Source organism: Salvelinus namaycush, chromosome 3, assembly GCF_016432855.1.
Source record: "Salvelinus namaycush isolate Seneca chromosome 3, SaNama_1.0, whole genome shotgun sequence".
Taxonomy (NCBI): domain Eukaryota; kingdom Metazoa; phylum Chordata; class Actinopteri; order Salmoniformes; family Salmonidae; genus Salvelinus; species Salvelinus namaycush.
The window spans coordinates 79,279,008-79,297,711 of NC_052309.1; the positions used below are offsets into that span (position 1 = coordinate 79,279,008).

General features: G+C 44.4%; 1 protein-coding gene across 1 annotated transcript in view; it reads right to left on the minus strand.

Annotated features, from left to right (window-relative positions):
- Positions 1-1,949: 1,949 nt before the first annotated feature.
- LOC120044053 (adhesion G protein-coupled receptor L1-like) overlaps positions 1,950-18,704 on the minus strand; it is a 74,568-nt gene continuing 57,813 nt past the window's right edge. The window contains exons 17-24 of the mRNA XM_038988643.1: positions 18,464-18,684; positions 18,071-18,137; positions 17,758-17,849; positions 16,677-16,845; positions 11,864-11,992; positions 11,064-11,160; positions 6,649-6,771; positions 1,950-2,875 (exon numbers count right to left, since the gene is read on the minus strand). Coding sequence (XP_038844571.1) covers positions 1,950-2,875; positions 6,649-6,771; positions 11,064-11,160; positions 11,864-11,992; positions 16,677-16,845; positions 17,758-17,849; positions 18,071-18,137; positions 18,464-18,684 — 1,824 coding nt within the window. The remainder of the gene's footprint in view (positions 2,876-6,648; positions 6,772-11,063; positions 11,161-11,863; positions 11,993-16,676; positions 16,846-17,757; positions 17,850-18,070; positions 18,138-18,463; positions 18,685-18,704) is intronic.

The window sequence follows — 18,704 nt, forward strand, 5'->3', positions numbered from 1 at the left end:
TATCTAGGATATAACCTTTCAAACAATACATTACTGACCAAAATCACATCATGGCTGCTGTCCTTGAACCACAATGCATTGGAACGCCCGTGATGAGGCACAGTATGACATGTTATTATGACATCTATCCCCCCTCCCCCCGCCCACACTGAGCACTTCCTGTCTGGGAATGTCAAAGGTCAAACATTAACAACATGTAATGGATTATATTACATAAAATTGTGCCAGAACTTTTTTTTAAACGTTTTTATTTGTATGCAAAATCTACCACCCATCATACTCTTTCTCTCTCTCTGTTTTTCTGTTCGAGAGATTTTCACTGAATGGCACAGCACTAGTTATGACTCAAGAGAACGACAGTGAGAGAGCAAGATAAAGAATGACGGGCAGAGAGATAGAGTGCATCATTCAGCTCACAAACTCCAAAACATTTTCTTTTTTTCTTTTGTTGTTTTGTTGCAGTACAAGAAGTCAGTTTGTAGTATTTCTTACTTTTTTGTTGCTTTTCTTCATCTGGTTTCTCTATTTACACGGTAGGAGTAGAGTAAGTACTGTAGTTTGTGTGGTTCATATGTACAGGGTTAGACTTGCGTAACGGCTGAAGTGGTTCCAACATTTAGAGTCCATTCTGTCACAACCACACACAGGTGACGTGTACACATCCATTGAAGAGGGCATCCATTCTTAAAGGGTGCACAATCTGTCCCTTAATAACCCTCCGGGTGATGCAACAGAAAGTCACCAAGATAACATATTCTTCTCCAAAGTTAGTAAAGCAGTCTTTTACTTTTCAAATGTCTGAAGAAAATAACTAAAAAGCCACACAAAAAAAAAAGTCCTTGTCCGTTCCTCGAGTCCTAAAGATCTACCTCTTGACCCCTGACCCTTGACCCCTCAAACAGCCTTCCTGTCCTGTGCTGTACTTCCTACTTCCTCAGTCTCTCCTCTTGTTCTGTACATAAGAGTCAGTTCATAGCAAGATAAAATAAAGGCAACTACTCTTAGGCAGCTCCAACTACCTTGTCTGAACAATTGTTCTGGCTTCTTTTTACTCAGATGGAGGGTTGTGTCTGATGTTCAGAAACAAGCACTTCTGTGAGTGAGTGAGCGTGTGTGTGTGTGTGTGTGTGTGTGTGTGTGTGTGTGTGTGTGTGTGTGTGTGTGTGTGTGTGTGTGTGTGTGTGTGTGTGTGTGTGTGTGTGTGTGTGTGTGTGTGTGTGTGTGTGTGTGTGTGTGTGTATGTCTGTGTGTGTGCGAATGCTCCAGTTTCTGTTCTGGCTGGGAAAATGTATTTTTGGCAACACTGAAGTAGCTCTCAGAGATTTTTTTCCTATGGTATAATAGGCTACTACAGTATATCCCCTGTCTCCACAGCTAACTACACCGAGCAAATGATGAGTGAACAAAAAGAGAGATGGAACATGAAAAAGGGAAAGAGAAAAGGGAACTAGAAAATGAGAACCATTTCTCTAGAGGAATGTTTGTAGAAATTCAGTAAAATTAAATAAAATTGACTTTGAACAAAGTTAAGTTGAGAAATATCTGTAGCTCTGTAAGGTATAAGGGGTTTGTTGGATTGGTACATTCAGAGTGCTGGACTTGGCATCTGTCTGCTGCGTGCCAAGAGAAAGGGGGATGTTGAAGAGAGAGAAGGAGAGAGCGGGTGAATGTTCCAGAGAAGAACAACTCAGCCATCATTCATCTCCACCAGACAGCGGAGGTTCTCTAGGATAAGACTGTTGCCGTGGAGACAGCTAAAACTCTCCTTAAATGTAAATTTGTTCGCTCATCTTTCAATACAAATAAAGAGGGAAAAAAAGGCAACCAATCAAGCAGGAAGTGGAGAGGAGCGAGAGAAAGAGAGAGAGGCGGGTTCTGAGGAGGCAACCAGCCAGCCTTCATCCTCATCCTCATCATCTTGGTCCCCGTCCGCATCCTCCCGGTTCCAGTCACAGGCTGGTGACCAGCTGCATCTGTCCATCTCCCTCGCTGTGGGTGGGCTCCTGGCCGGGATGCCCCTCCCCCTCCCTACTGGGCCTCCTGGGGGGCGGGGCCTGGTAGAAGGTCTGCATGGGTGCTCCTCGAGACCCCAGGGCGGGCCTCCCAGAGCTGTAATAGAGCTCCTCAGGGGGCTGGGCCGAGCGGGGCACCACCTCCAGGGGCTCGGGGCTACTGTCTGGGTAGGGCGAGTCTCGTAGGTTGGTGATGCTGGTGTACAGGGAGTCCCTGGCGGGAGAGTCAGGCCCCTGTCCCCCAGACCCCTGACCTCCGGCGCTGTGCCCACTGTGGCCGCTGTGGCCCAGGCTCTCTGTGAGGTCGGCCGTGTAGCTCTCTGACTCCTCGGGGTCAGACTGGTAAAGGACAGACTGGGCTCTCTGCAGCAGCAGTGGCTCCTCCAGGGCTTTGTAGAGCAGCTCCACATCCTGCGGCGTCCTCTGGCGCCCGCCTTCTCTGGACAGGAAGTCCTCGTCGTCGTCCAGGCTGATGCTCGGCTCTGGCACAGCTACTCCCGTGCCTCGGCCTACTCCGCCGTGAGGAGGGCCCCTCGCCAGACTACCACAGACCCTATCCCCGCCCCCAGCTCCTCCCCCACGCAGGTTGTTGTGCACCAGCTCAGAGATGATCATCTTCTCGAAGGCAGCTGCGTCAGACAGGTTGCGCCGTATTCCGTCACCGCCCAGGGTCTCAGACCCGCGGGGGTTGAGGAGGGGAGGGGGGGTGTCTGCACACCCCATGCCCCCGCCCAGGAAGTCACAGCTGCCCCCGCCGCCGCCCACCGGCCCCACGCTGCGGAGGGAGTAGCTGTTGTTGAAGTTACCATTGAGGGGCAGGGTGTCCATACCACATGGTTCACGGGCCTTACACAGAGTGTTCTCTGTACAAACACACAGCACACACATAGGGGTTATTAAATATAAGTATGACTTAAACATTATTATTTGGAGAAAATATAATATTTGTGTAAACACTATAATACACACTGATAGTAACATAAAGGTTTATAGACGTGGACATACTTGGGTCACGGAAGGTTCCTGTAGATCCATGGAGAAGCCACAAAGAAAGGAATGAAAAATACTGGTGAGTGAGTCACTTTTACTCCTCCTCTCTCTCTCTTTCATCACTCTCTCTCTCTGTCGCTCTATTTTGCTCTCCCTCTCTCACCCCCTCTCTCTACAATCAATAGCTTTTATTGCTATGATAAAGACTAACAAGAGAACACATCAGCCAATAATACCCACAACAAAAGTCAAACCACTGAAACAAATATACAAGCCAATGTATTAGCCAGTAAGAGGCTTTGAAGCCAACGGTCAGCCATATTGGCACTCCTCAGAAGAAGCAGTCCTTCATAGGAATTAATGGAATTATACAGTATGTTAATTCAATGTTTCAGGAACACAATGACATGTATTTTGATGTTGTAGTGGAGACAGAAATGTTAGAACCAAAAATAATATATATATTTTTTATTTGATGTTTAGCTCTATAATATAATAAACGTGGCAAAAACAAATGTAGACATTAATAAATGCTTTTCCATAGCTTCCCCCCCAAAATTTTACAACGGTGAGGGTGTGCCAAGATGGAGGAGTAGTGGCTTCAAAACAGCGCCTCCTGTTAGTCATCTAGTGTAAATCATCTATAAATCATTGATAAAACACAGGCACACAAACACACACGGCCTCATAAACAAACACACAACTTGTAGTTTTGACATGATAATCCACCATCATTTACACCACACACACACACACACACACACACACACACACACACACACACACACACACACACACACACACACACACACACACACACACACACACACACCCACACACACACACACACACACACACACACACACACACACACACACACACACACACACACACACACACGCCACTGGGGTATATTCTGCTGTCTGTGAGCCTGTGATTCAGTGCATCCATAATGCATGCACCACCATCTCATAAAGTAGCAGTAATGCTTATTCTACGACGCGCCTTCAACACACCAACATTTTTTGTGATTTTCCTCCCAAATTGCCATCATCAGAGTGATCGCATCGAAATGAGAGGCATGGCGAGGCATGGCTTCCCTAAGCAAATCCGCGTTAGACTGCGGTTCGGTGTGGATTTAATTTTTAATGCGTGGTATGATTTTAATCAAGACTCGTCGGCGGTTGCTATGGCGGTGGTGGAAGGGCTAATTAGACATTCTAATGAAGTACACTTCCTACTTCCTCTCCTCTCAGGGTTCTAAAAATGTCCCTGCCGCTGCTGAGCCGGACCCCGTGGCCGTCAGGCTGCCTGACGCATTGTGCAGAGAGTGTTTAAAATATTAAACAGAGATGCTGTCTACAATTTCAGGCCTCTACGACGACACAACTTGCTGCTACTATAGTAACTCTCTACTGGCTGGCACACTCCCTCTCAGTCAGGCAGGGAGCACACAGATAGAGAAGAGATAGAGAGGAGGGAGCACAGAGCAAGTACTCTGTATTTTGGCCCATTCCTCCTGACAGAGCTGGTGTAACTGAGTCAGGTTTGTAGGCCTCCTTGCTCGCACATGCTTTTTCAGGTCTGCCCACACATTTTCTATAGGATTAAGGTCAGGGCTTTGTGATGGCCACTCCAATACCTTGACTTTGCTGTCCTTAAGCCATTTTGCCACAACTTTGGAAGTATGCTTGAGGTCATTGTCCATTTGGAAGACCCATTTGCGACCAAGCTTTAACTTTCTGACTGATGTCTTGAGATGTTGCTTCCACATCATTTTCCTACCTCATGATGCCATTTATTTTGTGAAGTGCACCAGTCCCTCCTGCAGCAAAGCACCCCCACAACATGATGCTGCCACCCCCGTGCTTCACGGTTGGGATGGTGTTCTGTGGCTTGCAAGCCTCCCCCTTTTTCCTCCAAACATAACGATGGTCATTATGGCCAAACAGTTCTATTTTTGTTTCATCAGACCAGAGGACATTTCTCCAAAAAGTATGATCTTTGTCCCCATGTGCAGTTGCCAACCATAGTCTGGCTTTTTTTGTGGCGGTTTTGGAGCAGTGGCTACTTCCTTGCTGAGCCTTTCAGGTGATGTCGATATAGGACTCGTTTTACTGTGGATATAGATACTTTTGTACCTGTTTCCTCCAGCATCTTCACAAGGTCCTTTGCTGTTGTTCTGGGATTGCGTACATGGTGTTTATACTTCCGTACTATTGTTTGTACAGATGAACGTGGTACCTTCAGGCATTTGGAAATTGCTCCCAAGGATGAACCAGACTTGTTGAGGTCTACAATTTCTTTTCTGAGGTCTTGGCTGATTTCTTTTGATTTTTCCATGATGTCAAGCAAAGAGGCACTGAGTTTGGTAGGCCTTGAAATACATCCACAGGTACACCTCCAATTGACTCAAATGATGTCAATTAGCCTACCAGAAGCTTCTAAAGCCATGACATAATTTTCTGGAATTTTCCAAGCTGTTTAAAGGCACAGTCAACTTAGTGTATGTAAACGTCTGACCCACTGGAATTGTGATACAGTGAATTATAAGTGAAATAATCTGTCTATAAACAATTGTTGGAAAAATGACTTGTGTCATGCACATTTCCAAAACTATAGTTTGTTAACAATAAATTTGTGGAGTGGTTGAAAAATTAGTTTTTATGACTCCAACCTAAGTGTATGTAAACTTCCGACTTCAACAGTATATACACTGAGTGTACAAAACATTAAGGACACATTCCTAATATTGAGTTCCAAACCGATGCGCCTGGCACCTACTACCATACCCCGTTCAAAGGCACTTAAATCATTTGTCTTGCCCATTCACCCTCTGAATGGCACACATACATAATCCATGTCTCAATTGTCTCAAGGCTTAAAAATCCTTCTTTAACCTGTCTCCTCCCCTTCATCTACACTGATTGAAGTGGATTTAACAGGTGACATCAATAAGGGATCATAGCTTTCACCTGAATTCACCTGGTCAGTCTGTCATGGAAAGTGCGGGTGTTCTTAATGTTTTGTACACTCAGTGTATTTATAGTATTGAAATCCTACAATCAAAATGTTCCATAAACCTGAACAAATCAGATACATGAATCTGAATGGAGTCCACTGTCCCAATCACTCTAGCCACCGCTGTCTTCTGCTGTTCTCAGTGAATTATCACAGCATTATGTGACACATTTACTCTGGGGAGAGTATGAGAAGGGAAGCTGTCCCCAAGATTTCTCCTTCAGTCACAGATGAAGCTTTACTTCTAATCAATTTCTGCTTCTTCATATCAACAAGGCAGGATTAGAGACCTGGCCAGATGGCTAGGCAGTTGGCACGGCTCTCTCTCTCTCTCTACTGCTGAATCCGTCTGACAGATACATACACTCACCGCCAGTGAAACACACACACACACACACACACACACACACACACACACACACACACACACACACACACACACACACACACACACACACACACACACACACACACACACACACCTTTTCCATCCTCCACACACAATGAGGCATAAAAAGACTAACAGACAGAAAAATATTTAGACGCAAAAAAACAAGAAAATATATTTGCATAATATGCAGAAGCACACACGCACACGCACACATACATACTAAGGTTTACTTACCGGTGGAGTTGAAGACCCCAGGAGAAGGGGGAGTGAAGCTCTCAGCCAGTAGGGTGTTGTAGGGAGAGGTGCCGGTACGGGTCTGTAACACTGGGTTGGTCAGGAGGTGGTTTCCCATGGTGGCTAAGAGAAAGAGACATAACATCATAAAACATAAACATCTACTTTATCATAAACATCTTCCTTACCATAAACATCTACTTTACCATAAACATCTACTTTACCATAAACATCTACTTTACCATAAACATCTACTTTACCATAAACATCTACTTTATCATAAACATCTTCCTTACCATAAACATCTACTTTACCATAAACAGCTACTTTACCGTAAACATCTACTTTACAATAAAGATCTACTTTACCATAAACATCTACTTTACCGTAAACATCTACTTTACATAAACATCTACTTTACCATAAAATCTACTTTACATAAACATCTACTTTACCATAAACACCTACTTTACCGTAAACATCTACTTTACATAAACATCTACTTTACCGTAAACATCTACTTTACAATAAACATTTATTTACCATAAACATCTATTTACCATAAACATCTACTTTACCGTAAACATCTACTTTACCATAAACATCTATTTACCATAAACATCTATTTTACCATAAACATCTACTTTACCATAAACATCTACTTTACCATAAACATCTATTTACCATAAACATCTACTTTACATAAACATCTACTTTACCGTAAACATCTACTTTACAATAAACATCTACTTTACCATAAACATCTATTTACCATAAACATCTACTTTACCATAAACATCTATTTTACCATAAACATCTATTTTACCATAAACATCTACTTAACCATAAACATATATTTTACCATAAACACCTACTTTACCATAAACATCTATTTACCATAAACATCTACTTTACCATAAACATCTATTTTACCATAAACATCTATTTTACCATAAACATCTACTTTACCATAAACATCTACTTTACATAAACATCTACTTTACCATAAACATCTACTTTACCATAAACATCTATTTACCATAAACATCTATTTTACCATAAACATCTACTTAACCATAAACATATATTTTACCATAAACACCTACTTTACCATAAACATCTATTTACCATAAACATCTACTTTACCATAAACATCTATTTTACCATAAACATCTATTTTACCATAAACATCTACTTTACCATAAACATCTACTTTACCATAAACATCTACTTAACCATAAACATATATTTTACCATAAACATCTACTTTACCACAAACATCTATTTTACCATAAACATCTTCCTTACCATAAACATCTATTTACCATAAACATCTACTTTACCATAAACAGCTACTTAACCATAAACATCTACTTTACCATAAACAGCTACTTAACCATAAACATCTACTTTACCATAAACATCTATTTTACCATAAACATCTACTTTACCATAAACAGCTACTTAACCATAAACATCTATTTTACCATAAACATCTACTTTACCATAAACAGCTACTTAACCATAAACATCTACTTTACCATAAACATCTATTTTACCATAAACATCTACTTTACCATAAACATCTACTTTACCATAAACATCTATTTTACCATAAACATCTACTTTACCATAAACATCTACTTTACCATAGACATCTATTTTACCATAAACATCTACTTTACCATAAACAGCTACTTTACCATAAACATCTACTTTACCATAAACATCTACTTTACCATAAACATTTACTTTACTATAAACATCTACTTTACCACAAACATCTACTTTACCATAAACATCTACTTTACCACAAACATCTACTTTACCATAAACATCGATTTTACCACAAACATCTACTTTACCATAAACATCGATTTTACCATAAACATTTACTTTACCATAAACATCGATTTTACCACAAACATCTACTTTACCATAAACATCGATTTTACCATAAACATCTACTTTACCATAAATATCGATTTTACCACAAACATCTACTTTACCATAAACATCGATTTTACCACAAACATCTACTTTACCATAAACATCGATTTTACCATAAACATCTACTTTACCATAAACATCTTTTTAGGTTTGTTTTGGTATATTAACATTTGATATGATAATACAAAAATATAACAGACAATATAATTAGAGGCACTGTATAAATGTGATAACAATGCCTCAAAATATAATACATAATGAATATTATACATAATACATAATTAACATTATACATAGGAATACAGGCCATTGACAGGTTATTCAAAAATATGTTAAATTCATATTCAAATCGATAGGGATATGTATATCACAGTAATGTTCTACAGGGTAATGCCTTTTACAGTACACCCCTGAATGTTTTTACCTTGCATTGTAACCTTTGAGTAAAATACATTTCCAGCGTTGCCATTTGGAATATTGTTCTGTATCTTACAACGTAGTCGAAGGGGGAATACTAATGCATATCATTACGTAGTCAGAGAGTGCAGTCATTGAAACACAGTTCATTTCACAGTGAAATGCGAATGCCACCTTTAGACAAATATAATTCAAAGAAATGGAACATTGAGAATGTTCTGTAATGCCCATGTATGGCTTCAGCCCCAGGCGATCGAATAGAAATGCCATGAAATTAAAAATAGGACAGCATGACGGAGAGTGGTCTAAGGCGAAGTGCAACCTTCAGGTCTCAACCAAACCATTCATCACAGAGACAATGAGAAAGACAGAGAGAATTTCACACTAAAACACTCACATTCTTTCATTTCTTTGTTAGTTCGTTCACCCATCACCCACTCTCCAATTCTTTCTCTTGCTCTCTACCTCACGCACATAGTCACTCTTTTATCCCCTCTCTCATTCTCTCTCTCTCTCTCTCTCTCTCTATCTCGTCCCTGTCTCTCTCCACACCAAATTACTCAGGATTAGCTGTCCAGAAACACCTCGGAAGAATATCCTGTCGACAATTTAAAAACAACAACTTTTAAGTGTTGGAGAGAGAAAGTAGGGCAGGCACTGGGAAGCTGGGGAGCTTCATTCAGAGAGGAGGAAGCCTCATCACGCCTTGTCTCCTGCACAGATCACTATTGTCTGAAGAGAAACAAGTTGATAAAGAAGTTAAGTGGGGAAATCAAAGAGATAAGAGATGCCAGCGATAACAACGAAGACAGCGGCTCTCGTCGAGATTCGTCCCATTTAATTATTGCTCCATGATAGCGTCTCTCCTTCTCTTTATTTCTCGCTCTCTCGTTCTTTCTCTCTGTCTCTCGAATGGAGCGGCCATCTTTCGCTTTCTGCCAACAACGACAAACTTTTCTCAAATGCTCGGGAAAAGAAAGGACTTCGCACTTGGCAGCGCCTTTGTTTAGCGTTTCTCCCTCTAGCTCTATCCGTCCTCTTTCCGTCCTTCACCTATCCCTCCTCCTCTCTTTATCCCAGCTTCCTCTATCCCTCAATTCCTCCTTCCTCTTTCCCTATAAACTGAGTAAACAAAACATTAAGAACACCTGCTCTTTCCATGACAGACTGACCAGGTGAATCCAGGTGAAAGCTTATTGATGTCACTTGTTAAATCCACTTCAATCAGTGTAGATGAAGGAGTGGAGACAGGTTAAAGAAGGATTTTTAAGCCTTGAGACATGGATTGTGTATGGGGTATGGTAGCATGTGCCAGGCGCACCGGTTTGTGTCAAGAACTGCAACGCTGCTGGGTTTTTCACGCTCAACAGTTTGCCGTGTTTATCAAGAATGGTCCACCACCCAATGAACATCCAGCCAACTTGACACAACGGTGGGAAGCATTGGAGTCAACATGGGACAGCATCCCTGTGGAATGCTTTCTACACCTTGTAGAGTGGATATTAGGAAGGTGTTTCTAATGTTTGGTATACTCAGTGTATCATTTTTCCTCCGTGATGTCAGTTCCAGGAAAGCGAATCTCCTTCCCCTCCCCTCCTCTCTTCTTACTCTCTCCTCCTCTCCTCGCACCCCCTCCCTCACTTGTTCCTGTCACTCTCTTCAATAAGACTAATTATCCCCAGCCAGCTCATACGCTAATCAGTTCATTAAAAACAAAATGGATGAAATTAACATAAAGAGTGATGGTTGATATAGTGACTACCTCTTTGTCATCATCAACTCTTCCCTCCCTCCCAGATAATTCTGATCCCCATGACGATGGCTGCCACGGCGACGGTATGCCACCGGCTGCTCAGGCTATTGCTCGTGTCAATGTACACTGGCTCCTCTTCCTCGCTCTCTGTCTCTGACAGTAGACTCAGTGGTGCTCCTACTTCGTTCTGCCTGTCTGTCTGTCAGTTCTGATGAGCCTGCCATAGAGGTGTGCGTGATTGGAGAGGGGGACAGCAGGGGGGTTAGAGAGGGGTTAAGGGGGTGGGGAGTCTCACCACGGTTGAGTGAAGGAGTACTGTTGATGTCTCCCGCCATGAAGGAAGATTCCGTCTGCTTCCGAACCGTGTCGTTCCACATCCTGCGGATCCGACTCTGGAACGCCGGAGAAGAGAAGCACACAGTGAAACAAAACAAGACAGACAGACAGACAGATAGATAGACAGAAAGGAATTAACAAGACAGACAGACAGATAGATAGACAGAAAGGAATTAACAAGACAGACAGACAGATAGATAGACAGGAATAAACAATATGATATGATATTGTAACTATGTGAGGCTGGAACATGGCCAAGCTTGCATGGATCTGTCTAAAACTACTAAGCAAACACATACATGCTACCAGAGATACATGAAGTAAATAAGCTCACGCAGCAGGCATACTAACATAAACAAGTTAATACACACAGATAAACAACATCAGATTGAGACGTGGTAGATCCAAATAGAGATGAAGGTTTCTGATTAGATTTGTGAAGCGTGTGATAGCCGGTATGTCAACTGGAGACTGAGAGTGTATTGTGTGTGTGTGTTTGGAGTGTTGTCAAAGAGAATTAGGTATGGGACAGGCCTACACTTTGTAGATTGGTGCATGTACCCGTAATCTGTGGGTTTGTGTATGGCATGATGTGGCCTGTGTGTGCACCCATGTAGTCCTTTAGAGTCTGTGCGTGTATGCATGCGTGCACGTGTGTGTGTGTGTGGTGTGTATGTGTTTGTGGTGTGTGTGTGGTTGTGTCTGTGCGTGTGTGTATGTCCGTTCACTGACTTGTCTGTGTGCGGCAGCGTGGCGGGCCTGGTTGCCAGTGTAGTAGCGGTTGTTGGCACGCAGGGCAGAGTTCTTCAGGGAGCCGTGGGAGCTGGTGGTGGAGGTACGGCTGCAGCAGTACGAGTGACGCAGACACTTACTGTACTCCTTATGGACCTGCATGGATAGAGAGGGCAAACATGGCTTAGACACACGCATGTAAGCAGTAGACTCGCATACATACACACTAGTGGTGCGCGGGTCTGCTGTTTATTCACCTGCACCTGCCCATAATTGTTAATAACCCATCCTCAACCGCAAAACTATATGTGATAAAGTGAAAATCTGCACCGGACCCTAACCTGCTAACATAGAAAATGTGCTGTAGGCTACAGTCAGAGACGGCGGAACGATTTTTTGACAGAGGGTGCAAGACTTTTTGTTGTTGTTTGATTTAGATATGTTTCTGCTTATAATTTTCGACATTTTGGTAGGCTATTAGTTAGTCATCTTGTCTATAATTAGATACATGCAGCTACTCTTCTGTCATTATATGTTGCCTTAGAAGACTAAATAAACCATTGCTCACCAGAATAAGATCATAAATTGATAGAATGAATCCTTCAATCTAGTTAATATCGGTAGGCTAAAGTTTTCTCTGTCATCTCTGCTTCTTTCGTGGCGGAAAGATGTTTAGGGACCGGGGAGAAAATGGAATAACAAAAAAAAAAGTACATTTCCAAATTACATCAGTTTGACCGGTTGTAAAGCTGTGAAAACGACCCAACATGTTTCTGTTAAGATTTCAGTTCGGCTTGGATGCATATTTTATGTGGTTGAAATACTATCAGCTTTTATGATGTTGATAAAGAGAGCACCTTTACAGATAGTATCTAACTGCACATTCGCATTCTCTCAAGATGCTGAAAGAATCATATTTCTCCACTCCTGTTCCAGAATCAAAATGTAGCCTACATTTGGTGTATCATTTTACTACAAGAAATGCTTAATTCTGCAGGAGTTAATATTAAGACTATGTGAGAGGTTATAGTGTCCGTATTTCCGTTTCCATTTAACCCATCTGAACAGTAGGCTACAGTTCCCTTCTCGTGCCATAGGACTGTCTGAAGTCCCCGTCTTGTGACTGTTGAATTTGTATAGTGGCTCACAATCATCACACACAACATAACACATAACATCACACATAACATCACACATAACATCACACACAACATCACACATAACATCACACATATCATCACACATAACATCACACATAACATCACACATAACATCACACATAACATCACACACAACATCACACATAACATAGCAGCACTGCTATCATCCTCTTTTACCACTTCAAATCTTTCACAATCATTACTTTTCTGTCCCTTCTCTTTATTTTCAACTCTCCATTTTGCAGCTTTTCTCTTGAATTAAACTCTGACATTGTTATTTTTGCCTCCGTGGGTCAAAGTTAACTTTTCTACCCGTTCCCAAAATAATTATCCGATTGGCATGTAGGCTGTTGGTGCATGTACAGTTAGGCCCTAAGGCTAATGCCAGATAGCCTAAAACAGCTAAAGAAAAACCTCAATGTAGCCTAGACATATAAATTACACAAGAATTATACATTTATGGATTTTTCATTCTGAACATACGGACTCAGACCTTTTAGGGCAAGATTTTCATCACGCAAAGACATACATGCTTTGAGCAAATTAACATTTCAAATAGACAGAGCTCTGAATAGTGCACCTAGTGTCACGCCCTGGCCTTAGTATTCTTTGTTTTCTTTATTATTTTAGTTAGGTCAGGGTGTGACATGGGGAATGTATGTGTTTTTGGATTGTCTAGGGGTTTGTATGTTAAATGGGTCAGTGTCTTGTCTAGGTGTTTGTATGTCTATGGCTGCCTAGATTGGTTCTCAATTAGAGGCAGCTGTGGTTCATTGTCTCTGATTGAGAGCCATATTTAAGGCAGCCATAGGCATTGGGTTTTGTGGGGAATTGTCTATGTAGAACGTTTGTAGCTTCACGGGCGTTTGTTGTTTTGTTTCGTTTTGTTATAAGTGTTCGTTTCGTGTTTCACTCGTCTCAAATAAAAGAGATGTATTTTTCACACGCTGCGCCTTGGTCCACTCATTATCCTCAAGACAATCGTGACAGAATTACCCACCGTAACGGGACCAAGCAGCATGTCAAGCGGCGGCAGGAACATACACAGGATTTATGGCAATGGGAGCAGGATATGGACTATACTACGTGGGAGGAGATCGACAGGTGGGCGATCGACCCAGGGCGAATGCCGGAGCCCGCCTGGGATTCTCTGGAACAGTGCGACGAGGGATACCGGCGAATGGAGGCAGCACGACGACGCGGTAGGAAGCCTGTGAGTCAGCCCCAAAAAATTATTGGGGGGGGGGGCTACAAGGGAGTGTGGCGAAGTCAGGTAGGAGACCTGCGCCAACTCCCCGAGCTTACCGTGGAGCGCGAAAGTACGTGCAGACACCGTGTTATGCGGTAGAGCGCACGGTGTCTCCTGTACGTGTGCATAGCCCGGTGAGGGTTATTCCACCTCCCCGCACTGGCAGGGCTAGATTGAGTATTGAGCCGGATGTCATGAAGCCGGCCCAACGCATCTGGCCTCCAGTGCGTCTCCTCGGGCCGGCATACATGGCACCAGCCTTACGCATGGTGTCCCCGGTTCGCCTACACAGCCCAGTGCGGGTTATTCCACCTCCCCGCACTGGTCGGGCTACGGGGAGCATACAACCAGGTAAGGTTGGGCAGGCTCAGTGCTCAAGGGAGCCAGTACGCCTGCACGGTCCGGTATTTCCGGCGCCACCTCCCCGCCCCAGCCCAGTACCAACAGTGTCTACACCACGCACCAGGCTTCCAGTGTGTCTCCAGAGCCCGGTTCCTCCTCCACGCACTCGCCCTATGGTGCGTGTCTCCAGCCCGGTACCACCAGTTCCGGCACCACGCACCAAGCCTCCTGTACGTCTCCAGAGTCCTGTGCGTCCTGTTGCTGCTCCCCGCACTAGCCCTGAGATGCGTGTCCCCAGCCCGGTACCACCAGTGCCGGCACCACGCACTAGGCCTAATGTGCGTCTCCAGGGTCCAGTATGCCCTGTTCCTTCTCCCCGCACTAGCCCTGAGAGGCGTGTCCCCAGCCCGGTACCACCAGTTCCGGCACCACGCACTAGGCCTAATGTGCGTCTCCAGGGTCCAGTATGCCCTGTTCCTTCTCCCCGCACTAGCCTTCAGGTGCGTGTCCCCAGCCCGGTACCTCCAGTTCCGGTACCACGCACCAAGCCTCCTGTGCGTCTCCGGAGCCCTGTACGCACTGTTCCTTCTCCCCGCACTCGCCCTGAGGTGCGTGCCCTCAGCCCGGTACCACCAGTTCCGGTACCACGCACCAGGCCTATAGTGCGCCTCGAGAATTCAGTGTGCCATGTTCTTGCTCCCAGCACTAGCCTTGAGGTGCGTGTCTCCAATCCGGTACCACCAGTTCCGGCACCACGCACCAGGCCTACTGTGCGCCTCAGCAGGTCAGAGTCGGCCGTCTGCCCAACGCCGCCTGCACTGCTCGTCTGCCCAGCGCCGTCTGAGCCGCCTGCCTGCCCAGCGCCGTCTGAGCCATCCGTCTGCCCAGCGCCGTCTGAGCCATCCGTCTGCCCAGCGCCGTCTGAGCCATCCGTCTGCCCAGCGCCGTCTGAGCCATCCGTCTGCCCAGCGCCGTCTGAGCCATCCGTCTGCCCAGCGCCGTCTGAGCCTTCCGTCTGCCCAGCGCCATTAGAGCCGCCAGTCAGCCAGGATCTGCCAGAGCCGCCAACCAGCCAGGATCTTCCAGAGTCGCCAGCCAGCCATGAGCAGCCAGAGTCGCCAGCCAGCCATGAGCAGCCAGAGTCGCCAGCCAGCCATGAGCAGCCAGAGTCGCCAGCCAGCCATGAGCAGCCAGAGTCGCCAGCCAGCCATGAGCAGCCAGAGTCGCCAGCCAGCCATGAGCAGCCAGAGTCGCCAGCCAGCCATGAGCAGCCAGAGTCGCCAGCCAGCCAGGATCTACCAGAGACACCAAAGCTGGTATTGACAATGGTGGAGTGGGGGTCACGTCCCGCACCCGAGCCGACGCCATAGGAAGGCCCACCCCGGACCCTCCCCTTCTGTGTTAAGTTTTGCGGCCGGAGTCCGCACCTTGGGGGGGGGGGGGGGGGGGGGGGAGTACTGTCACGCCCTGGCCTTAGTATTCTTTGTTTTCTTTATTATTTTAGTTAGGTCAGGGTGTGACATGGGGAATGTATGTGTTTTTGGATTGTCTAGGGGTTTGTATGTTAAATGGGTCAGTGTCTTGTCTAGGTGTTTGTATGTCTATGGCTGCCTAGATTGGTTCTCAATTAGAGGCAGCTGTGGTTCATTGTCTCTGAGAGCCATATTTAAGGCAGCCATAGGCATTGGGTTTTGTGGGGAATTGTCTATGTAGAACGTTTGTAGCTTTTGTATTGCACTTACGTTTGTAGCTTCACGGTCGTTTGTTGTTTTGTTTCGTTTTGTTATAAGTGTTCGTTTCGTGTTTCACTCGTCTCAAATAAAAGAGATGTATTTTTCACACGCTGCGCCTTGGTCCACTCATTATCCTCAAGACGATCGTGACACCTAGTGATGTACCGTGCATAATTACCCTGTTTAATTAAAATTTGGTTAAATAATCACCTCCTTCTCACAGGAATTATTAAGGGAAAGTAACAACATAAATCAGGCTGCAGATTGTAATTATATTCCATCATGTCTATTTAAATGTTATGCTTAGTTTACTCAATAGAAAAGGTCACTTTTAGATATGTGAGTGTTTGAGTTACCTTTTTCTGCAGGGCGCAGTGGAAGATGAAGATGAACATGCCCTGGAAGGCGTTGAAGGTGGTGAAGAGGTAGGCCATGATGACCGTGTTCTCGTTGATGAAGAGGAGGCCGAAGGACCAGGTCAGACCAAGCAGGAAGAGCAGGGCGATGGCCCCAATAGCCCATGACCTGGGGAGGAGAGGGCATGCTAATGTTAGCTTAGCATCACAATGAAACCACTCACACAGACCCCAGCCAACCCGCTACCCAGCATGGCTGTTTTGCCTTAAGATGCATGTATCTCAACTGTACCGGCTTTGAACCTACTATCTGGAATATCTGCTTTGAAAATGACTCATTGTTATGACAATACAACGTGGTGTCAGAGCATTTCACATTATACTGTACGTAAATCTGAGAAACTAAATGTAGTATGATATGTTACGTCTCGTATGGTATGTTTTCATTTGTGGATCTCCATCATTTCAAAACATGTATGTTATGAATTCCAATTTGTTGTTGCTAACGTTAGCTAGGTGGCTAGCTCTTGAGGTTAGGATTTAAGGTTAAGGATTTATGGTTAAGGATAGGAGTTAGGTTAAAGGGTTAAGGTTAGGGTTAGCTAAAAGGGTTAAGGTTAGGGTTAGGTGAAGGGTTAACTAAAAGGGTTAAGGTTATGGTTAGGGGAAGGGTTAGCTAACATGCTAAGTAGTTGCAATGTAGCTAAAAAGTAGTAACTAGTTGTAAAGTTGCTAATTAGCTAAAGTTGTCCATGATGAGATTCAAACACTCAACCTTTGGGTTTCTAGACGTTTATGTTATTTGTCCACCCATCAACCCCGACCAACCACCCTACTTTTGTTTTTGCCTTAAGTAACCTTCTGTCTTATGTAACCATACCAAACGTAACATATCATACTAATTTAAGTGTCCTGGATTTACATTTACTATGTAACCAGTCTGGACAATATGATAAACATTATTCTGCTTTTCCTTCATTTTTTCAGATTTCCAACCCATGTCTCACTGATACAGGAAATGCCCTAATCACATGACCTGGGAGGCTTCACTGACCCCTAACCTCTGCTGAGAGGGACTCACTTGATGTTGTCGAGGCGGCTGGAGTCAGGTTTTAGGGCAGAGGAGTTGCGGGTCATCTTGTGCACGGTGATCATGAGGAACACCAGGTTCAGCTGGGGGGGAAAGATCAAAGTTTACACACCTCTACAACACATTCAGTGGAATCCTAGAACACACTCTGGTCTTAAATGGTTGTAATATTTGTGAAGTTAGCCTTTAGTACAGGCCCTATGTTCCTCCAGGAACAAAGAGGATTAAGTAAATAAGTAAGTAGCCTGAATGAAAAAGAATGTAATACAGTTGGTCATAATAGCATCATAATGAATGACTGTACCATAATAACAAAAGAAACAGGGCCAATGAAGCTCCAGATGAAGTAGTTATCCACCCGCAACCAGCACCTAGACATGGGACAAAGGAAAAGATTCAAATATCACAGTCACACTCGCACACATGCACCCATGCACACACACACACACATCACACACACAAATCACACACACACACTCATCCCCTGTCTCGGAGGATATCTTATAGAAGCTAATCAGCAGGCTTCGGCTAACTCTGTTCAAAACCCTTGTCCATGGGGGGAAGGCAACGAAGAGAACAATCCTCTTCACACTACACTCCATATTACATTCCCTGTTAGGGGAATAGTCTAGGCACTCTAAACTAGCATAATCCTGTCTCTCAATCTACAGGTGAAAAGGGACTGCTTCACACGTACGCTTTCTTGGTCCCATAGCTCCGGTAGTCTATGGCTGCCGAGATGCCCACCACCAGAGCTGGGAAGCAGTAGCCACACAGGTAGTAGTACTTCTTGCGGGAGTACTCGCTCTCAAACACCTCCACCAGCAACAGATAGAGCTGCACCCCCTCCAGACACATCCAGGAGAATGCAGCCAGGAAGAAGAAGTGAAGCAGCCCAGCAAAGATCGGACAGGCAATCTGAGAGACAGAGAGAGAAG